General features: G+C 44.7%; 1 protein-coding gene across 3 annotated transcripts in view; it reads right to left on the reverse strand.

Annotated features, from left to right (window-relative positions):
- The window catches only part of exd3 (exonuclease 3'-5' domain containing 3), a 644,822-nt gene that overhangs the window by 240,562 nt on the left and 388,413 nt on the right, over positions 1–15,847 (reverse strand). For 2 of the 3 annotated variants that reach the window (XM_059638357.1, XM_048558801.2), the window contains 4 exons: positions 7,983–8,133; positions 4,139–4,352; positions 2,076–2,185; positions 8–215 (listed from right to left, as the gene is read on the reverse strand). In XM_059638357.1, the coding sequence (XP_059494340.1) occupies positions 8–215; positions 2,076–2,185; positions 4,139–4,352; positions 7,983–8,133 (683 nt within the window). The remainder of the gene's footprint in view (positions 1–7; positions 216–2,075; positions 2,186–4,138; positions 4,353–7,982; positions 8,134–15,847) is intronic. The other variant, XM_059638356.1, reaches the window with a different exon arrangement.

The raw sequence follows: 15,847 nt of genomic DNA on the forward strand, positions 1-15,847 counted from the left end.
TGCTCACCTGCATAAATGACCTGCTGGGGCCGGAGAGGCCGCTTCTCCCAGTTAGATAGCTGCTCCGTTTTATCCAGTGATTTCCCCAGCACGCACTGCACAAGGAGACTAAGCCCCTTTTCACCATGGCTGTTCCCACAGTTTACACCATCCTCTGACATCAGCACTTCCACACCCCTGCTTTTGTCCTGTCTTCGACATGGCATTTTCTGCAGCTGAGCATATTTCATTCATTGAGAAAGGATTCTCAGTTTAATTCGATACAAACTCAGATCTGATTCTTCTGAATGCAGTAATCAAGAAGTCCAAATGGTGCAAAAAATACAGTAATCAAAAAGTAATGCAGGTGTTACTCACATCAGCATTATATAACTGGGAGGTAAAGAGCAAGGAGATAGAATTAATCAGACCTGCATCTTAAGAGGAGAAACTATTCAAACATTAAGTATGGCTAGGAACCTTCAGTCAGTTTGAAAAAAAATTCATGAGGTATTGAGAGATGCTGGAAGATTTCCCTAGCTTGGAGCTGGGGCAGGAGAACTACAGACTAACCCTCCAAATGAGTGACATTTCATTTATTAGAGGTCTCTTGGTAGCAAAATGGAAGGGAAGCAACCCATTGGGAGCTGGAATCAAAAATATATATTTTTTATGACATTTATGACCCCCCCCACATTGTTTGTCTCTAGTTTAAAATTTGTCACTTACCCACAAAAGGGCAATTAGTCATTCGAGATTTTTATTCATTTGATATAGCAAAGGTTTTGTAAAATGTGAAATCTTGATGTGTCACTCTTTGAGCTAACCACCACCACTCCCGGAAGCTTAAGTTTTGTTCTACAGGTTATTGGGATCTCCTGAAAATTTACACATTAACACTTTAGCACAGTGGCTAGCACCGCTGCCTCACAGCACCAGGGACTTGGGTTCAATTCAACCCTTGGGCGACTGTCTGTGCAGGGCATCTGGAGGAAATGCAGACAGCAAGAACATGCAAACTCACACAGACAAGTCACCCAAAGTTAGAATCAAACCCAGATCCATGGTGCTGCGAGGCAGCAGTACTAACCGCTGAGCCACTATGCTAACCCATATGGAGATGGCAAGAGATTAAGCCTCTAACAACATATTCTCACTCTCACGCATTACACATTTCATGCTTATGAAAGAAAACTCTCATTCCTGAAAGATAGTAAGAACTGCCAATGCTGGAGTCAGAGATAACACAGTGTGTAGCTGGAGGAGCACAGCAGGCCAGGCAGCATCAGAGGAACAGGAAAGTTGACATTTCGGGTTGGGACCCTTTTTCTGAAAAAGCGTCAAGTTTTCTGCTCCTCTGACATTGCTGTGTTCCCCCCAGCTCCACATTGCATTATCTTATTCCTGAAACCCATTCAAGGATTTTAGATCTTAAGCAGACTGTTATAGAAACAATTTTTTATTCACAAACCACAAAGACATTTACTCCTTTAATGGCCTCTCAAATCACAATTAAAATGTGAATGTGGGCCCTTAACAAAGGAAACTCAATCATACATTAAAAATGGGCTCTGATCTAACGACAGTACTCTGGCGCCTGTAGAAACTGCTACATCAGATAGTCTGTCAGTCAATGCAGCATGGCTTTTATCCTAACTAACAACTCAGACTATTAAAAGCATTTGGAATTTGAATAACTGAAAATCATAACACTTAGACCTTATCTGCACTTGAAGAACGAGGAGAATAATGGAAGCTGGAATTCTAGAACATAGAAAAGTACAGCACAGTACAGGCCCTTCACCCCACGATGTTGTGCCGTTCTAGCATGGAATCCAATGGGAACTGGGTATCCAGCAGGGACTGCTTAGCAATTACAACTGCAAAAGGGATTACAATTGATGATGGGGAGGATTTCAATTGAAACTGAGACTAGGAGCAGGCGGCTTTCGAGCCTTTAGACATAGATCAGCATTGACATTGCTGGGGGCAGTTACAGTCCTCACAACCAAGAGCTGAGGGTCTAAAAAAAGGAACTTGACCAAAATAAAACTCCAATCTAAACGATAGTTCCAAGCTGCAGACCAGTAACAAACCTCTTTGTGCACATTTAAAAGGTCCAACACTCCCGCTGTGTGCTGCACCACATCCTTTAACATGGGGTAGGCTACAGACAGAGTCCGCAAATCCCCTGTTGTAGCATAACCTGTAAAATTAAACAAGTGTTCACAACAAGATAATAAACCATTTCTAAACAGCATGTAGAGGCATGAACGCAAAAACTAAGGCTTTTCTGAGCTATCAGTGGGTATCTGGTTCTGGGATGAATCAGAGTTAGGTAGAAATGTCAATTATGCAGTGATTCTATATCATAAGATCAACAGTCCAAAGTGTGCGCCTACTGAACAGGGAGATAATGGAGCCCAACAAAGCATCTGAGCAGGGCAAGTTCAATGGAGGTATCTTCCTTTCAATGCCGTGATGGATTAGGGGAGCACTCTCACATACACAGCGACATCACTCCAGTAGGCAGCGCAATGGAGCTGGGACTTCAGAAGGCAGGACATTGAACTGCATTTCTAACACAGAATCCAATGAAAACAGAGTCTCTAGTGGGGAGCGTGACAGCAATAAGGACTCCGGAATGAGCTATGAGGATGATAGAAATGGGAATTGGAACTCCAGGCAGGAGTACAAATATGAACTGAAATTCCATAGGGGAGTGCAATGGCAATTGGAATTCGCGTGGAAAATGTAATTGGAACTAGAATTCCACTGGGGAGTGTAATGGGAACTGAAATTTCAGGAGTGTAATTGGGACTGGTTGCCAGCTGGTAGTCAGCATGGCTTTGTGAAGGGCAGGTCATGCCTTACAAGTCTTATTGAATTGTTTGAGGATGTAACAAAACACACTGATGAAGGCAGAGGCTGTGGTGCATATGGATTTTAGCAAGGCATTTGATAAGGTTTCACATCGTACGGTCATTCAGAAAGTAAGGAGGCATGGGGTTCAGGGAAATTTGGCTGTCTGGATACAAACTGGCTGTCCAAGAGAAGACAGAGGGTGGTAGGAGATGGAAAGTTTTCAGCCTGGAGTTCGGTGACCAGTGGTGTTCCACAGGGTTCTATTCTGGGACCTCTGCTCTTTGTGATCTACATAAATGACTTGGATGAGGAAGTGGAAGGGTGGGTTAATATGTTTACCGATGACATGAAGGTTAGTGGAATTGTGGACTGCGTGGAAGGCTGCTGTGGGTTGCAAAGGGACATTGACAGTATGCAGAGCTGGGCAAAGAAGTGGCAGATGAAATTCAACCCAGAAAAGTATGAAGTGATTCATTTTGGAAGACTGAGTTTGAATGCAGAATACATGGTGAATGGCAGGATTCTTGGCAGTGTGGAGGAACAGAGGGATCTTGGGGTCAACGTTCATAGATCCCTCAAAGTTGCCACCCAAGTTGATAGGGTTGTAAAGACGGCATATGGTGTGTTGGCTTTCATCTGCAGGGGAATTGAGTTTAAAAGCCGCAAGGTTATGCTGCAGCTTTGTAAAGCTCTATGTAGACCACACTTGGAATATTGTGTTCAGTTCTGGTCACCTCATTACAGGAAAGATGTGGTAGCTTTTAGAGAGGGTGCAGAGGAGATTTACCAGGACGCCGGGACTGGAGGATGGGTCTTATGAGGAAAGTTCGAGGGGGCTAGGATTTTTTTCATTGGACCAAAGACAGATGAGAGGCTACTTGATAGAGGTGTACAAGATGATGAGAGGCATAGATTGGACAGTCAGAGACTTTTTTTCCCCCAGAGTGGAAATGACTGTTATGAGGGGGCATAAATTTAAGGTGATTGGAGGAAGGTATAGGGGAGATATCAGAGGTAGGTTCTTTACAAAGAGAGTGGTGGGCGTGTGGAATGTGCTGCCAGCAGTGATAGTGGAGTCAGATATTTTAGAAACTTTTAAGTGACTCTTGAATAGGCACATGAAGGATAGTAAAATGTGGCGTACGCAGGGTTGTTTGATCTTAATAGGATAATAGGTCGGCACAACATCGTGGGCTGAAGGGCCTGTACTGTGCTGTACTGTTCTGTTCTATGTTCTATGTTTTTTAGGAGAATAAAAACACACTCTTAGACATTCTTTACGGTTAATATTTACCTAGTTTAGTTATGGTTTGATCAGTGAACAAAGTCTGAATGAATTGGGTAAGTTCAGGTCGCCGACACTCAGATTCAGACTGATTTACAAGCTGAGGCAAGTCCAGAAGGTACACACAGTCTTTCATCGCAATCTGTATGAGAGACACTCGTGAACGGGTTAACACCCCAAATGTGGGCCTCCACTCCATATCGATCCCTAGAATGCCACCAGCCTACAAGAGACACACAAAATTCACCACAGTCACAAAATCTGAGGCAGCATTATGTGCTCAGATATAGCAGTATCATTGCTTCACCAAGTACACAGTCTGTGCCAAGTTCATTGATCTCACCCAAGGCGATAATAGATTGCTGTCAGTGTCCACAGTGAGTCTCACTTAAATGGAGGAGTGTGAAGTGTTGTACTTTGGAAAGTCAAACCAGGGTAGGAGATTCATGGTGAATGGTAGTACCTTAAGGAGTGTAGTGGAATAGAGGGATCTTGAAGTCCTCTGAAAGTGGAGTCACAGGTAGACAGGGCAGTGAAGACGGCTTTTGGCACACTGGCCTTCAATCAGGGCACTGAGTGTCGAAGTTGGGAAGCTGAGTTGTAGTTGTACAGGATGTTGGTGAGGCCGCACTTGGAGTATATGGAGTATATGCTATAGGATGGATGTTACTAAACTGGAAAGAGTGGACAAGAAATTTACAAGGATGTTGCCAGGACACAAGGCACTGAGTTACGGGGAGAGGTTGGACAAGCCAGGACTTGTTCCTTTACAGTGTAGGAGACAGAATGGGTATCTTATAGAAGTGTGTAAGATAATGAAATGTATGAAAAGGGTGAATACATTCAGTCTTTTTCCCCCCCAGAGTTGGGGAACCAAGGACTACAGGTCGTCAGTTTACTCTAAGAGGTAAAAGAATACATGGGAACCTGAGGGGCAACTCTTTTTTTAAATATATAGAGGGTGGTATGCATATGGAATAAGCTGCCAGCAGAAGTGGTTGAGGCAGGGACATTAACAACATTTAAAACTTATTTGGACGAATGCATGGACAGGGAAGGTTTAAAAGGCCAAGTGCAGGGAATTGGGGTTCGTGTGGATGAACGTTTTGGTTGGCATGGACCAGTTTGGGCTGAAGGGCCCATCTCAGTGCTGTAGGACTCTATGATTCCATAAAAGGAGGAGTCTTTCCTTACCAACTAGTAATTCCAATTAGACCCTGCCGGGTAATCTACTAATAACCCTCTGATTTCTCAAATAGGAACAAAGTCCTAAACATGTTGGAAATAAAAACAGAAAGCAGCAGTGAAACTAGCAGGCCTGAATTACTTAATATCGCCTGTATGTTACAAAATACAGAGAAAAGCGTTGGGTAGTGTTGTCACCCGCCAGCGTCACCCTTAAGCACAGAAAAATAAACCAAAACATAGAGCATAAAGACAAAAAAAAAATAAAGAATAAGTATTCAAATTTTTAGTCATTCTTGTTAAGTGCTGGGCCATGGAACATGCACCTGGTGGCCAGGCATGAGCACCTTCGCCAACGCTGGAACGAAATTCATCGTTCTCCAGTCCTCGGGTTTCTCTGCCACCTTCTGTTTTATTACCCTCTGAACTATTTCTAAAATTCAATAAAACCTTTATTTGGGCAAAAAAATGTTGACCGAAGATGTTTCCTTGAGTTAATCGAAGACTCCACTCGTTCTGACCTTCTTCCAATGTCACAGCATTGTACAGAGGTAGTGACTCAGTTATATTAAGAACATCTCCCATGTCCATTCTGCTGGTGCAGTTTAAGGTAGGTGGATTCCCATAGAAATCACTAGAGCCATCAATTGCATTACAGATCAGCTATGATTCAATCACTGGGCAGTAGTGGCATGACCCAGTTTCTGGGGACGTAGAGCCAAATTCCACCATTGCAACTGCGGAATCAAAATTCAGCGTTGCACTAATATCTCTGAACAGGTCAATTCAGAAGTATCTTCAAATTGCAAACAAATGTGGCTGAGGACACAGACTACAAACCTGAGTTCCATCCCCTATTCCCAATTCCTCCGCCTCTGCCGCATCTGCTCCCAGGATGAGGCATTCTACTCCTGCACATCCCAGATGTCCACGTTCTTCAAGGACCGCAACTTTCCACCCCGCAGTGGTCGAGAACGCCCTTCACCGTATCGCCCACATTTCCCGCATCACATCCCTCACACCCCGCCCCCACCACAAGCGCCCCAAGAGGATCCCCCTCGTTCTCACATACCACCCCACCAACCTCCGGATACAATGTATCATCCTCCGAGACTTCCGCCATCTACAATCCGACCCCAGCACCCAAGACATTTTTCCATCCCCACCCTTTCTGCCTTCCAGAGAGACCACTCTCTTCATGACTCCCCTGTCCGCTCCACACTCCCCTCCAATCCCACCACACCCAGCACATTCCCCTGCAGCCGCACGAAGTGCTTCACTTGCCCCCACACCTCCTCTCTCACCCCTATCCCAGGCCCCAAGATGACTTTCCATATTAAGCAGATGTTCACCTGCACATCTGCCAATGTGGTATACTGTATCCACTGTACCCGGTGTGGCTTCCTCTACATTGGGGAAACCAAGCGGAGGCTAGGGGACTGCTTTGCAGAACACCTCCGCTCGGTTCGCAATAAACAACTGCACCTCCCAGTCGCGAACCATTTTAACTCCCCCTCCCATTACTTAGACGACATGTCCATCATGGGCCTCCTGCAGTGCCACAACGATGCCACCCGAAGGTTGCAGGAACAGCAACTCATATTCCGCTTGGGAACCCTGCAGCCCAATGGTATCAATGTGGACTTCACAAGTTTCAAAATCTCCCCTTACCCCACTGCATCCCAAAACCAGCCCAGCTCGTCCCCTCCACCCACTGCATCCCAAAACTAGCCCAGGTTGTCCCCGCCTCCCTAACCTGTTCTTCCTCTCACGCATCCCTTCCTCCCACCTCAAGCCGCACCTCCATTTCCTACCTACTAACCTCATCCGCCTCCTTGACCTGTCCGTCTTCCCTGGACTGACCTATCCCCTCCCTACCTCCCCACCTATACTCTCCTCTCCACCTATCTTCTTTTCTCTCCATCTTCGGTCCGCCTCCCCCTCTCTCCCTATTTATTCCAGAACCCTCTCCCATCCGCCTCTCTGATGAAGGGTTTAGGCCCAAAACGTCTGCTTTTGTGCTCCTGAGATGCTGCTTGATCTGCTGTGTTCATCCAGCTCCACACTTTGTTATCTTCTATTTTATGAGTAGGAACTGGTTCTTGCTTTGCTCGAGGGAAAGGAGCTAGCTAGTTGGCAAGTATCTGGTAACTCATTAAGGTCTGTTCTACACTTCAGGCTTCAAATAGCATACAAATTGGCAGTAAAGACAATAAAATATATAAAAGCAACATACAATAAAAAACCTGCTGACCATGAAGCTATCATAATTCTCATAAAAGCCCAAACCCTCGAGTAGGAAATCTGTTGTCCTTACCCAGTCTGATCTTCAAGTGTCCCAAGATTGAAGATAATACAGTTCACTCTCAACTGCCTTCCAAAATGGCCTGGCAAACCACTCATTTCAGGGGCAAGTAAGGGCTAGCAACCAAAGGTTGGCTTTTGATCCAGTGAAGCCCACAATTCAATAGATGGTTTTGAATACATACTTCTTTGTTTTATCATTGGCACATCCCCACAGTGTTGATGAGATAGAAAAGAATGAGAAGTAAAAATACGTGGGAAAGGAGGGTGAAATTGACAACACTGTAACAGTCCCAGGACAGTTCTGTCTCCCCTGAGGTGTTCACTAACAGCAAGGATAGTACAAATATTCTGAGACGCTAACCTGTAGTACACGGGCTGCACAGCTCTTCAACTGATCCAGATGGTCCAGGAAATGAATACACTCAGTTGGAATCGGCAGCTGATAGTAGAACTTCTTCTTGTTCTGTATCTCTTCTATACTCTCCTCCACAAAATGGTTCTCTAAACTTATCCTGTAACAGTGAGCATGTTCAGTTAAAACATAGGACTTGAAGGGCCAAATGACCTCCTTCTGCTCCTATCTTCTTTGTTTCTATCGGACATGGATACCAGTGAAAGCAACAGAGGCTGATATGTCTCACATTCACACTGGAAAGAGACATGTCAATGTCACTCAACACAGATATCTGACGGAAGAAGGGTCCTTCCTTTCAGTTAGTTTCAGTTTTTGAAGGTTCCCAGCGCAATCACATCTTTATCTCCCAACTCCTCCAAGTTACTAAATTATCAGAGCATTCATCATTCAGTGCTGAATGGGAAGTCATTTCTTCTAATTAAATACTGGGGAGACCAAAGCCATTGAGTAAGTCATCATCCTAAATTCCATTTCCTTGTTACCATCCCTCTTCTTCACAACTGTTGAGACTAAATCAGATTCTTCACAACCTTGATATCATATCTAACACAGAGTTTTCAACCACATACGTGCTATCACTAAACTTACCGTGCATATCTCAACAACGCTGCCTTTGAAGTTCCCTCTACTAATGTGCTGCTGTCTTTCATGCCTTAAAACTTGACTATTCCAATATACCTCAGAACAGCCTCCTAGATTCTGATCTCTACAAACTGAAGGTCATTTAAACCATATCCTTATTCACACCAAGTCCCATTCACCTGTCACCCTTGTATTAGCTGAGCTATGTCAATTCTCCAGGAAACTAACCGAAGAAGGGTATAAACACGAGCATTTATTTAGAGTGACACATTGCAAGCACACACCTCCTACCACAACGGCAGATTATTTACAGGGACACAAATGAATTCCTAGTTACTGACCCATCACCTCACCCTAATGGATACAATTAAACACAACTAATGTATAATTAACAGATTCCATTCTCTCTCCAAATAAAAAGAAACAAAGCAAATTGAACCAAAAACTTCTATATTCCGCACAAAGCTATGAATCACCCTGGCTGTCAGACCCCCTAACAATTTCTTAATACATGCATCTTTTCTGATAAAACTGGACCATTGGTGACCACACATTTGATACAACGTAGATTATCCCACAATAATTCATTACCTACAGATATTTCAATGGGTATATTGTCTTCAGTATGCATAATGTAGAGAATCTCTATATAAATCATTAACAAATAGAATCCCAGGCTTCTATAAAAGCTTCTACTTTCAGCAGCTAAGGTACAATTAACAAATATTTTTAATTTTCTTAATTTTCCAAACAGAATGACAAAACTTCCCATTCTCACTTTTTTGAAATTTGACAAAATCAGCTTTACTTGAACATCAACCAGGAAAATATACATGGAAAATACTGTTGTAAATGACAGATTGTATGCTCTTTACATTACTGAAGAATGGAAATTTAACAATGTATTTTAGTAGATTTCCAACTTTAAGATTCATTAACACAGAACTAAACTGCACACATCAAAATGAACAACTGACTTGGTTTGAGCATACAACCAGTTCAAGTGACTAATCAAACTTCAAACTTCACAACTGCTGCACCTCTTAGAATGTAGGATGAATTCGCTGTGATGATTCAGCACAATTAGCTGGGAAGGGAGCAACATCACTAATTAGGATTGTTGATTTAAAGTTATTCCAGATCCACATTGATGTCTTAATTGATACCAAATAGGTGGGAAAGTAAATTTCAATAAAGCAGTAAGAAGCTTTTTTGTTTTCAGTGAGTAGGGGTCTCTCTTTGCATTGAGCAAACAGAAATTCTATATGGAATTAAGGAAGATGAAAAGGCCATTTAGCTCCTCAAGCCTCTTTCACCTTTACATTAGATCACGGCTGATGTGCACCTGAACTCTATCTGTTCCAATGAAACACTTCTATCCAAACAAAATTTATCAACCTCACTCTTACTAATTTTAATTTACTGCCAACATCCACAATCTTTCAGTGGAGAGTTCCCAATTTCCTGCATGAAAAAATGTTGTTTGACTTCACTTTTCAATGCCTAGCAATATAATTCAGACTGCACTCCCCAGCATGACTCAGTTATGAATAATCTGTGGATAATCAAGCACCACTGTTCCAACAGGTGTCACAACTGTCTATATAAAAACCGAAAGAACTCCAGATGCTGTGAATCAGGACCAAAAACAAAGTCGCTGGAAAAGCTCAGCAGGTCCGGCAGCATTTTTGAAGGAAAAAGGAATTAACATCTCGGGTCCGGTGACCCTTCCTCAGAACTGAGGAAGGATTGAGGAAGGGTCACCAGACCCGAAACATTATCTCTTTTTTTTCCACAGATGCTGCCAGACCTGCTGAGCTTTTCCAGCAACTTTGTTTTTGTCACAAATGTCTAACTACCTAATTAAATGTACAAAATGATCAATTTGCCTAATTGACTGCTAACGAGAACAAAAGTAATTCTCACCGTGATTCATCATTAACAGGAAAATAACTACTTATTATAAATAACATCTTATTCAACAAGCTCAAAAAATGGATTACTAATTAACTATTGAGATATAAATACCCCTTTAAATCACACGTTCCCTCCTCCACAATCTCTCACATTCAGTCACAAATGAAACTGACAAACTAGATGATGTGTTCCAAATATTATGGATGGAAAAAAACAGACAAGGAAATGATTTCAAAAGTCTGGACCACAAAGTGGGAAGTTATTTCTCCAAGTTTTCTTGACTTTAACAATAGTGATGCAATGTTGTCTGCGAAGCAATGATTGATCTTTGTTTTGGAACCTGATCAACGGGCCTAGGTCTTTTCTTGTATTAGAATTCTTTGTTGAGTGTCCCTTCAATCACAGAGTGAAGAGATAGACAGCAAGCAAGAGAGCACACAAGACAGACAGCACGAGAGACATTTTCTGTTTACAGGCTGGATGTCTCTTGCTACACTGTGCTCACTGGTCTGGAACAGACAGCAGCAAGTATAGACAGAGTCAATGGATGGAAAGGTAGTTTGTATAATGGACTGGACTGTTCTCACAATTCTCTAATTTCTTGCAGCCTCGAGTCCAGTAGTTGCCATGTCAAGCTGTGATACATCTGAATAGTGATAGTAGGAACTGCCAATGCTGGAGAATCTGAGGTAACAAGGTGTGGAGCTGGATGAACACAGCAGGCCAAGCAGCATCAGAAGAGCAGGAAAGCTGACGTTTTCGGTCTAGACCCTTCTTCAGAATTTTTATCCAGCTCTACACCATACATCTGAATAGGACACTTTCTATGGGGGATATGTAAAGGTTGGTAAGAATCATTCTGAACATGTCAAATTTCTTCAGTTTAGTATGGTATGGTGCTCAGTGGCTAGTACTGTTGCCTCAAAGTGCCAAGGACCCAAGTTAGATTCCAGCCTTGGGTGACGTTCTGTGTGGAATTTGCACATTCTCCCCACCTCTGTGTGGGCTTCCACCAAGTTCTCCAGTTTCCTTTCACAGCCCAAGGATGTGCAGGTTAGGATGGACTGGCCATGCTAACTTTCCCATAGTATTCAGGGATGTGCAGGCTAGGTTGGTTAGTCATGGGAAATGCAGGATTACTGGGTAGGGTAGGGAGATGGGTCTGGGTAGGATGTCCTTCGGAGAGTCGGTTTTGGGCCAAATAGCCTGTTACAACATTGTAGTGATTTTATTATTCTGAGGAAGTAGAGATGTGGTGGGCCAGGACAGATTGTTGGTGATATTTACTCCTAGGAACTTGAAGCACTCAACCATCTCCACTTCAGCACCGGTGATACAGATAGGGGTGCTTCCTGCAGTCGAAGACCAGCTCCTTTGTTTTGCTGACACTGAGGGAGAGATTGCTGTCCTTACACCAGGCCACTAAGCTCTCTATCTCTTTCCTGTACTTTGTCTCATCATTGCCTGAGATCTGACCTACTATGGTGGTGTCATCAATAAATTTGTAAATGGAGTTAGAACAGAATTTGGCCGCAGAGTCATGAGTGTACAAGGAGTATAGTAAGGTGCTAAGTATGCAGCCTTGCAGGTGCTGGAGTTAAGGATTATAGTGGAAGAGCAGTTGTCTTCTATCCCTACTAATTGCAGCCTGTGGGTCAGGAAGTCAAGGACAGATTTGCAGGGGGAGCAGTCCCCTAGGTCTTGGAGTTTGGAGATGAGTTTGGTTGGAATTATGGGGCTGAAGCTGGAGCTAAAGTCAATAAGTAAGAGTCTGATGTAGATGTCCTTGTTAGCAAAATATTCCAGTGATGAGTGCAGAAACAGGGAGTTGGCATCTGCCATACACCTGTTGTGGCGGTAGGTGAATTGTAGAGGATCAATGCAATCTGGGGGCTGGAGTTGATGTGTTTCATTGCTAACCTCTCAAAACATTTCACAGTGATGGATGTCAGAGCCACCGAGCAGTAGTCACTATGGCCTGCTACCTGATTTTTCTTTGACCAGAAATCACATGACACCAGTTAATAATTCAACAGGTTCATTTATAAACACAAGCTTTCAAAGCCTCGGTCCTTCAAGGACACCTGAAGGAGTACTGAGGCTCTGGAAGCTTGTGTTTTCAAATGAACCTGTTGGACTGTAACCTGGTGTTGTGAGATTTCTGGCCTTGTCCACCCCAGTCCAACACCGGCACCTCCACATCATGATTCTTCTTTGGCATTGGGATGATAGTGGACTTCATGAAGCAGGTGGAAACACCACATCAGAATAAGGAGAGGTTAAAGATGTCAGCAAATACTCCCGCCAGCTGGTCCATACAGGATGTGGGTGCACAGCTGGGGAATTCAGCTGGGGCAGTCGCTTTCCATGGGTTCATTCTCAAGATGGCCAATCTGATGGCTGTGGCAGTGACTGTAGGTACAGGTGCACACAAGCCTATTGGAGCAGGTAACATTATTTCACTGACCTTCTGTTCAAAACAAGCATAGAATGTATTGAGCTCACTGGGGAGGGTTGCAATGTTGTCAGCAATCCAACTCAACTTCCCTTTGTATCAGAGATAATGGGAACTGCAGATGCTGGAGATTCCAAGATAATAAAACGTGAGGCTGGATGAACACAGCAGGCCAAGCAGCATCTCAGGAGCACAAAAGCTGACGTTTCGGGCCTAGACCCTTCATCAGAGAGGGGGATGGGGGGAGGGAACTGGAATAAATAGGGAGAGAGGGGGAGGCGGACCGAAGATGGAGAGTAAAGAAGATAGGTGGAGAGGGTGTTGGTGGGGAGGTAGGGAGGGGATAGGTCAGTCCAGGGAAGACGGACAGGTCAAGGAGGTGGGATGAGGTTAGTAGGTAGCTGGGGGTGCGGCTTGGGGTGGGAGGAAGGGATGGGTGAGAGGAAGAACCGGTTAGGGTGGCAGAGACAGGTTGGACTGGTTTTGGGATGCAGTGGGTGGGGGGGAAGAGCTGGGCTGGTTGTGTGGTGCAGTGGGGGGAGGGGATGAACTGGGCTGGTTTAGGGATGCAGTGGGGGAAGGGGAGATTTTGAAACTGGTGAAGTCCACATTGATACCATATGGCTGCAGGGTTCCCAGGCGGAATATGAGTTGCTGTTCCTGCAACCTTCGGGTGGCATCATTGTGGCAGTGCAGGAGGCCCATGATGGACATGTCATCAAGAGAATGGGAGGGGGAGTGGAAATGGTTTGCGACTGGGAGGTGCAGTTGTGCAACCGCAGGAAATGCTACACTTGTCCCCACACCTCCTCCCTCACCCCCATCCCAGGCCCCAAGATGACATTCCACATTAAGCAGAGGTTCACCTGCACATCTGCCAATGTGGTATACTGCATCCACTGTACCCGGTGCGGCTTTCTCTACATTGGGGAAACCAAGCGGAGGCTTGGGGACCGCTTTGCAGAACACCTCCGCTCAGTTCGCAACAAACAACTGCACCTCCCAGTCGCAAACCATTTCCACTCCCCCTCCCATTCTCTTGATGACATGTCCATCATGGGCCTCCTGCACTGCCACAATGATGCCACCCGAAGGTTGCAGGAACAGCAACTCATATTCCGCCTGGGAACCCTGCAGCCATATGGTATCAATGTGGACTTCACCAGTTTCAAAATCTCCCCTTCCCCCACTGCATCCCTAAACCAGCCCAGTTCATCCCCTCCCCCCACTGCACCACACAACCAGCCCAGCTCTTCCCCCCCACCCACTGCATCCCAAAACCAGTCCAACCTGTCTCTGCCTCCCTAACCGGTTCTTCCTCTCACCCATCCCTTCCTCCCACCCCAAGCCGCACCCCCAGCTACCTACTAACCTCATCCCACCTCCTTGACCTGTCCGTCTTCCCTGGACTGACCTATCCCCTCCCTACCTCCCCACCTACACCCTCTCCACCTATCTTCTTTACTCTCCATCTTCGGTCCGCCTCCCCCTCTCTCCCTATTTATTCCAGTTCCCTCCCCCCATCCCCCTCTCTGATGAAGGGTCTAGGCCCGAAACGTCAGCTTTTGTGCTCCTGAGATGCTGCTTGGCCTGCTGTGTTCATCCAGCCTCACATTTTATCAACTTCCCTTTGTAGCCTGTTTTATCGTGTAAGCCTTGCCACAGCCGATGTGTGTTTGCGTGGTTAGTCTCCAACTCCAGCTTAATATGATATTGGTTCTTGGCATCCCTGATGGCTTTGTGAAGGCCATGTCTAGGTCAGGGTCACCCGACTTGAACACCTCAGACCTGGGCTTCAATACAGAGTGGATCTCCTAGTTCATTCATGGTTTTCATTTGAGGAACACTTGGATTAGCTTCTTTGGCACGCGGTCCTCGACACGCTTACTGATGAAGTCTGCAACAGTAATAGCATCCTCATCTAGGTTGGCTGAGTTCTTGAATATGGACCAGTTCACCAACTCTAAGATTAAGACACAGTATTGTCTACATTGACTTTAGCAAGGCCTTTGGCATGGTTCTGCTTGATAGATTGGTTAGTAAAGTTAGATCACATGGGATCCAGGGAAAGCTAACCAACTGAATGCAAAATTGGCTAGACTGTAGGAGACAGAGGGTGATATCTGGGGGTGTTGCTCAAACTGGAGGAAGCCTGTGACCAGTGGGGTGCCGCAAGGATCGATGTTGGACCCATTATCATTTATAAAAACAATTTGGATGGGAATATAGGGAGATGTGACTGGTAAGTTTGAGGATGACACAAAAATTGGTGATGAAGGCCAAGAGTAAAATAGGACCTTGATCAACTGGGCCAGTGAGCCAAGTAATGGCAGATGGAGTTTAATTACAGATAAATGTGAGGTGTTGCATTTTGGAAACACAAAACTGGGCAGGATTTACACAGTTAATGGTAAGGCCTTGGGGTGTGTTCTCAAACAGACAGACCTAGGGGTGCAGGTACCTTGTTCCTTGAAAGTGGCATCACAGATAGACAGTGTGGTGAAGGCGGTGTTTGGCATGCTTGCCTCCATCAGTCAGAGCACTGAGCAATGGAGTTTGGACATGTTAGAGCTGTAGAACACATTGGTACGGCCACATTTGGGATAGTACGCACAAATATGGTTACTCTGCTATGGGGAGAATGTTATTAAACTGTAAAGGGTGCAAAAAACCTTTAATAGGATGTTACTGAGGCTGCAAGGTTCGAATTATAATGAGAGACTGGATAGACTGACATTTCTCCCTGGAGCGTAGGAGGTTGAGGGTGACCTTATAGAGGCTTATAAAATCATAAGGGTTACAGATAAGGTGAAAAGCCAAGATCTTTTCCCCAGGTTAGGGGAGTCCGAAACTAGAG

This window comes from Stegostoma tigrinum, chromosome 29, assembly GCF_030684315.1.
Source record: "Stegostoma tigrinum isolate sSteTig4 chromosome 29, sSteTig4.hap1, whole genome shotgun sequence".
NCBI classification, from domain to species: domain Eukaryota; kingdom Metazoa; phylum Chordata; class Chondrichthyes; order Orectolobiformes; family Stegostomatidae; genus Stegostoma; species Stegostoma tigrinum.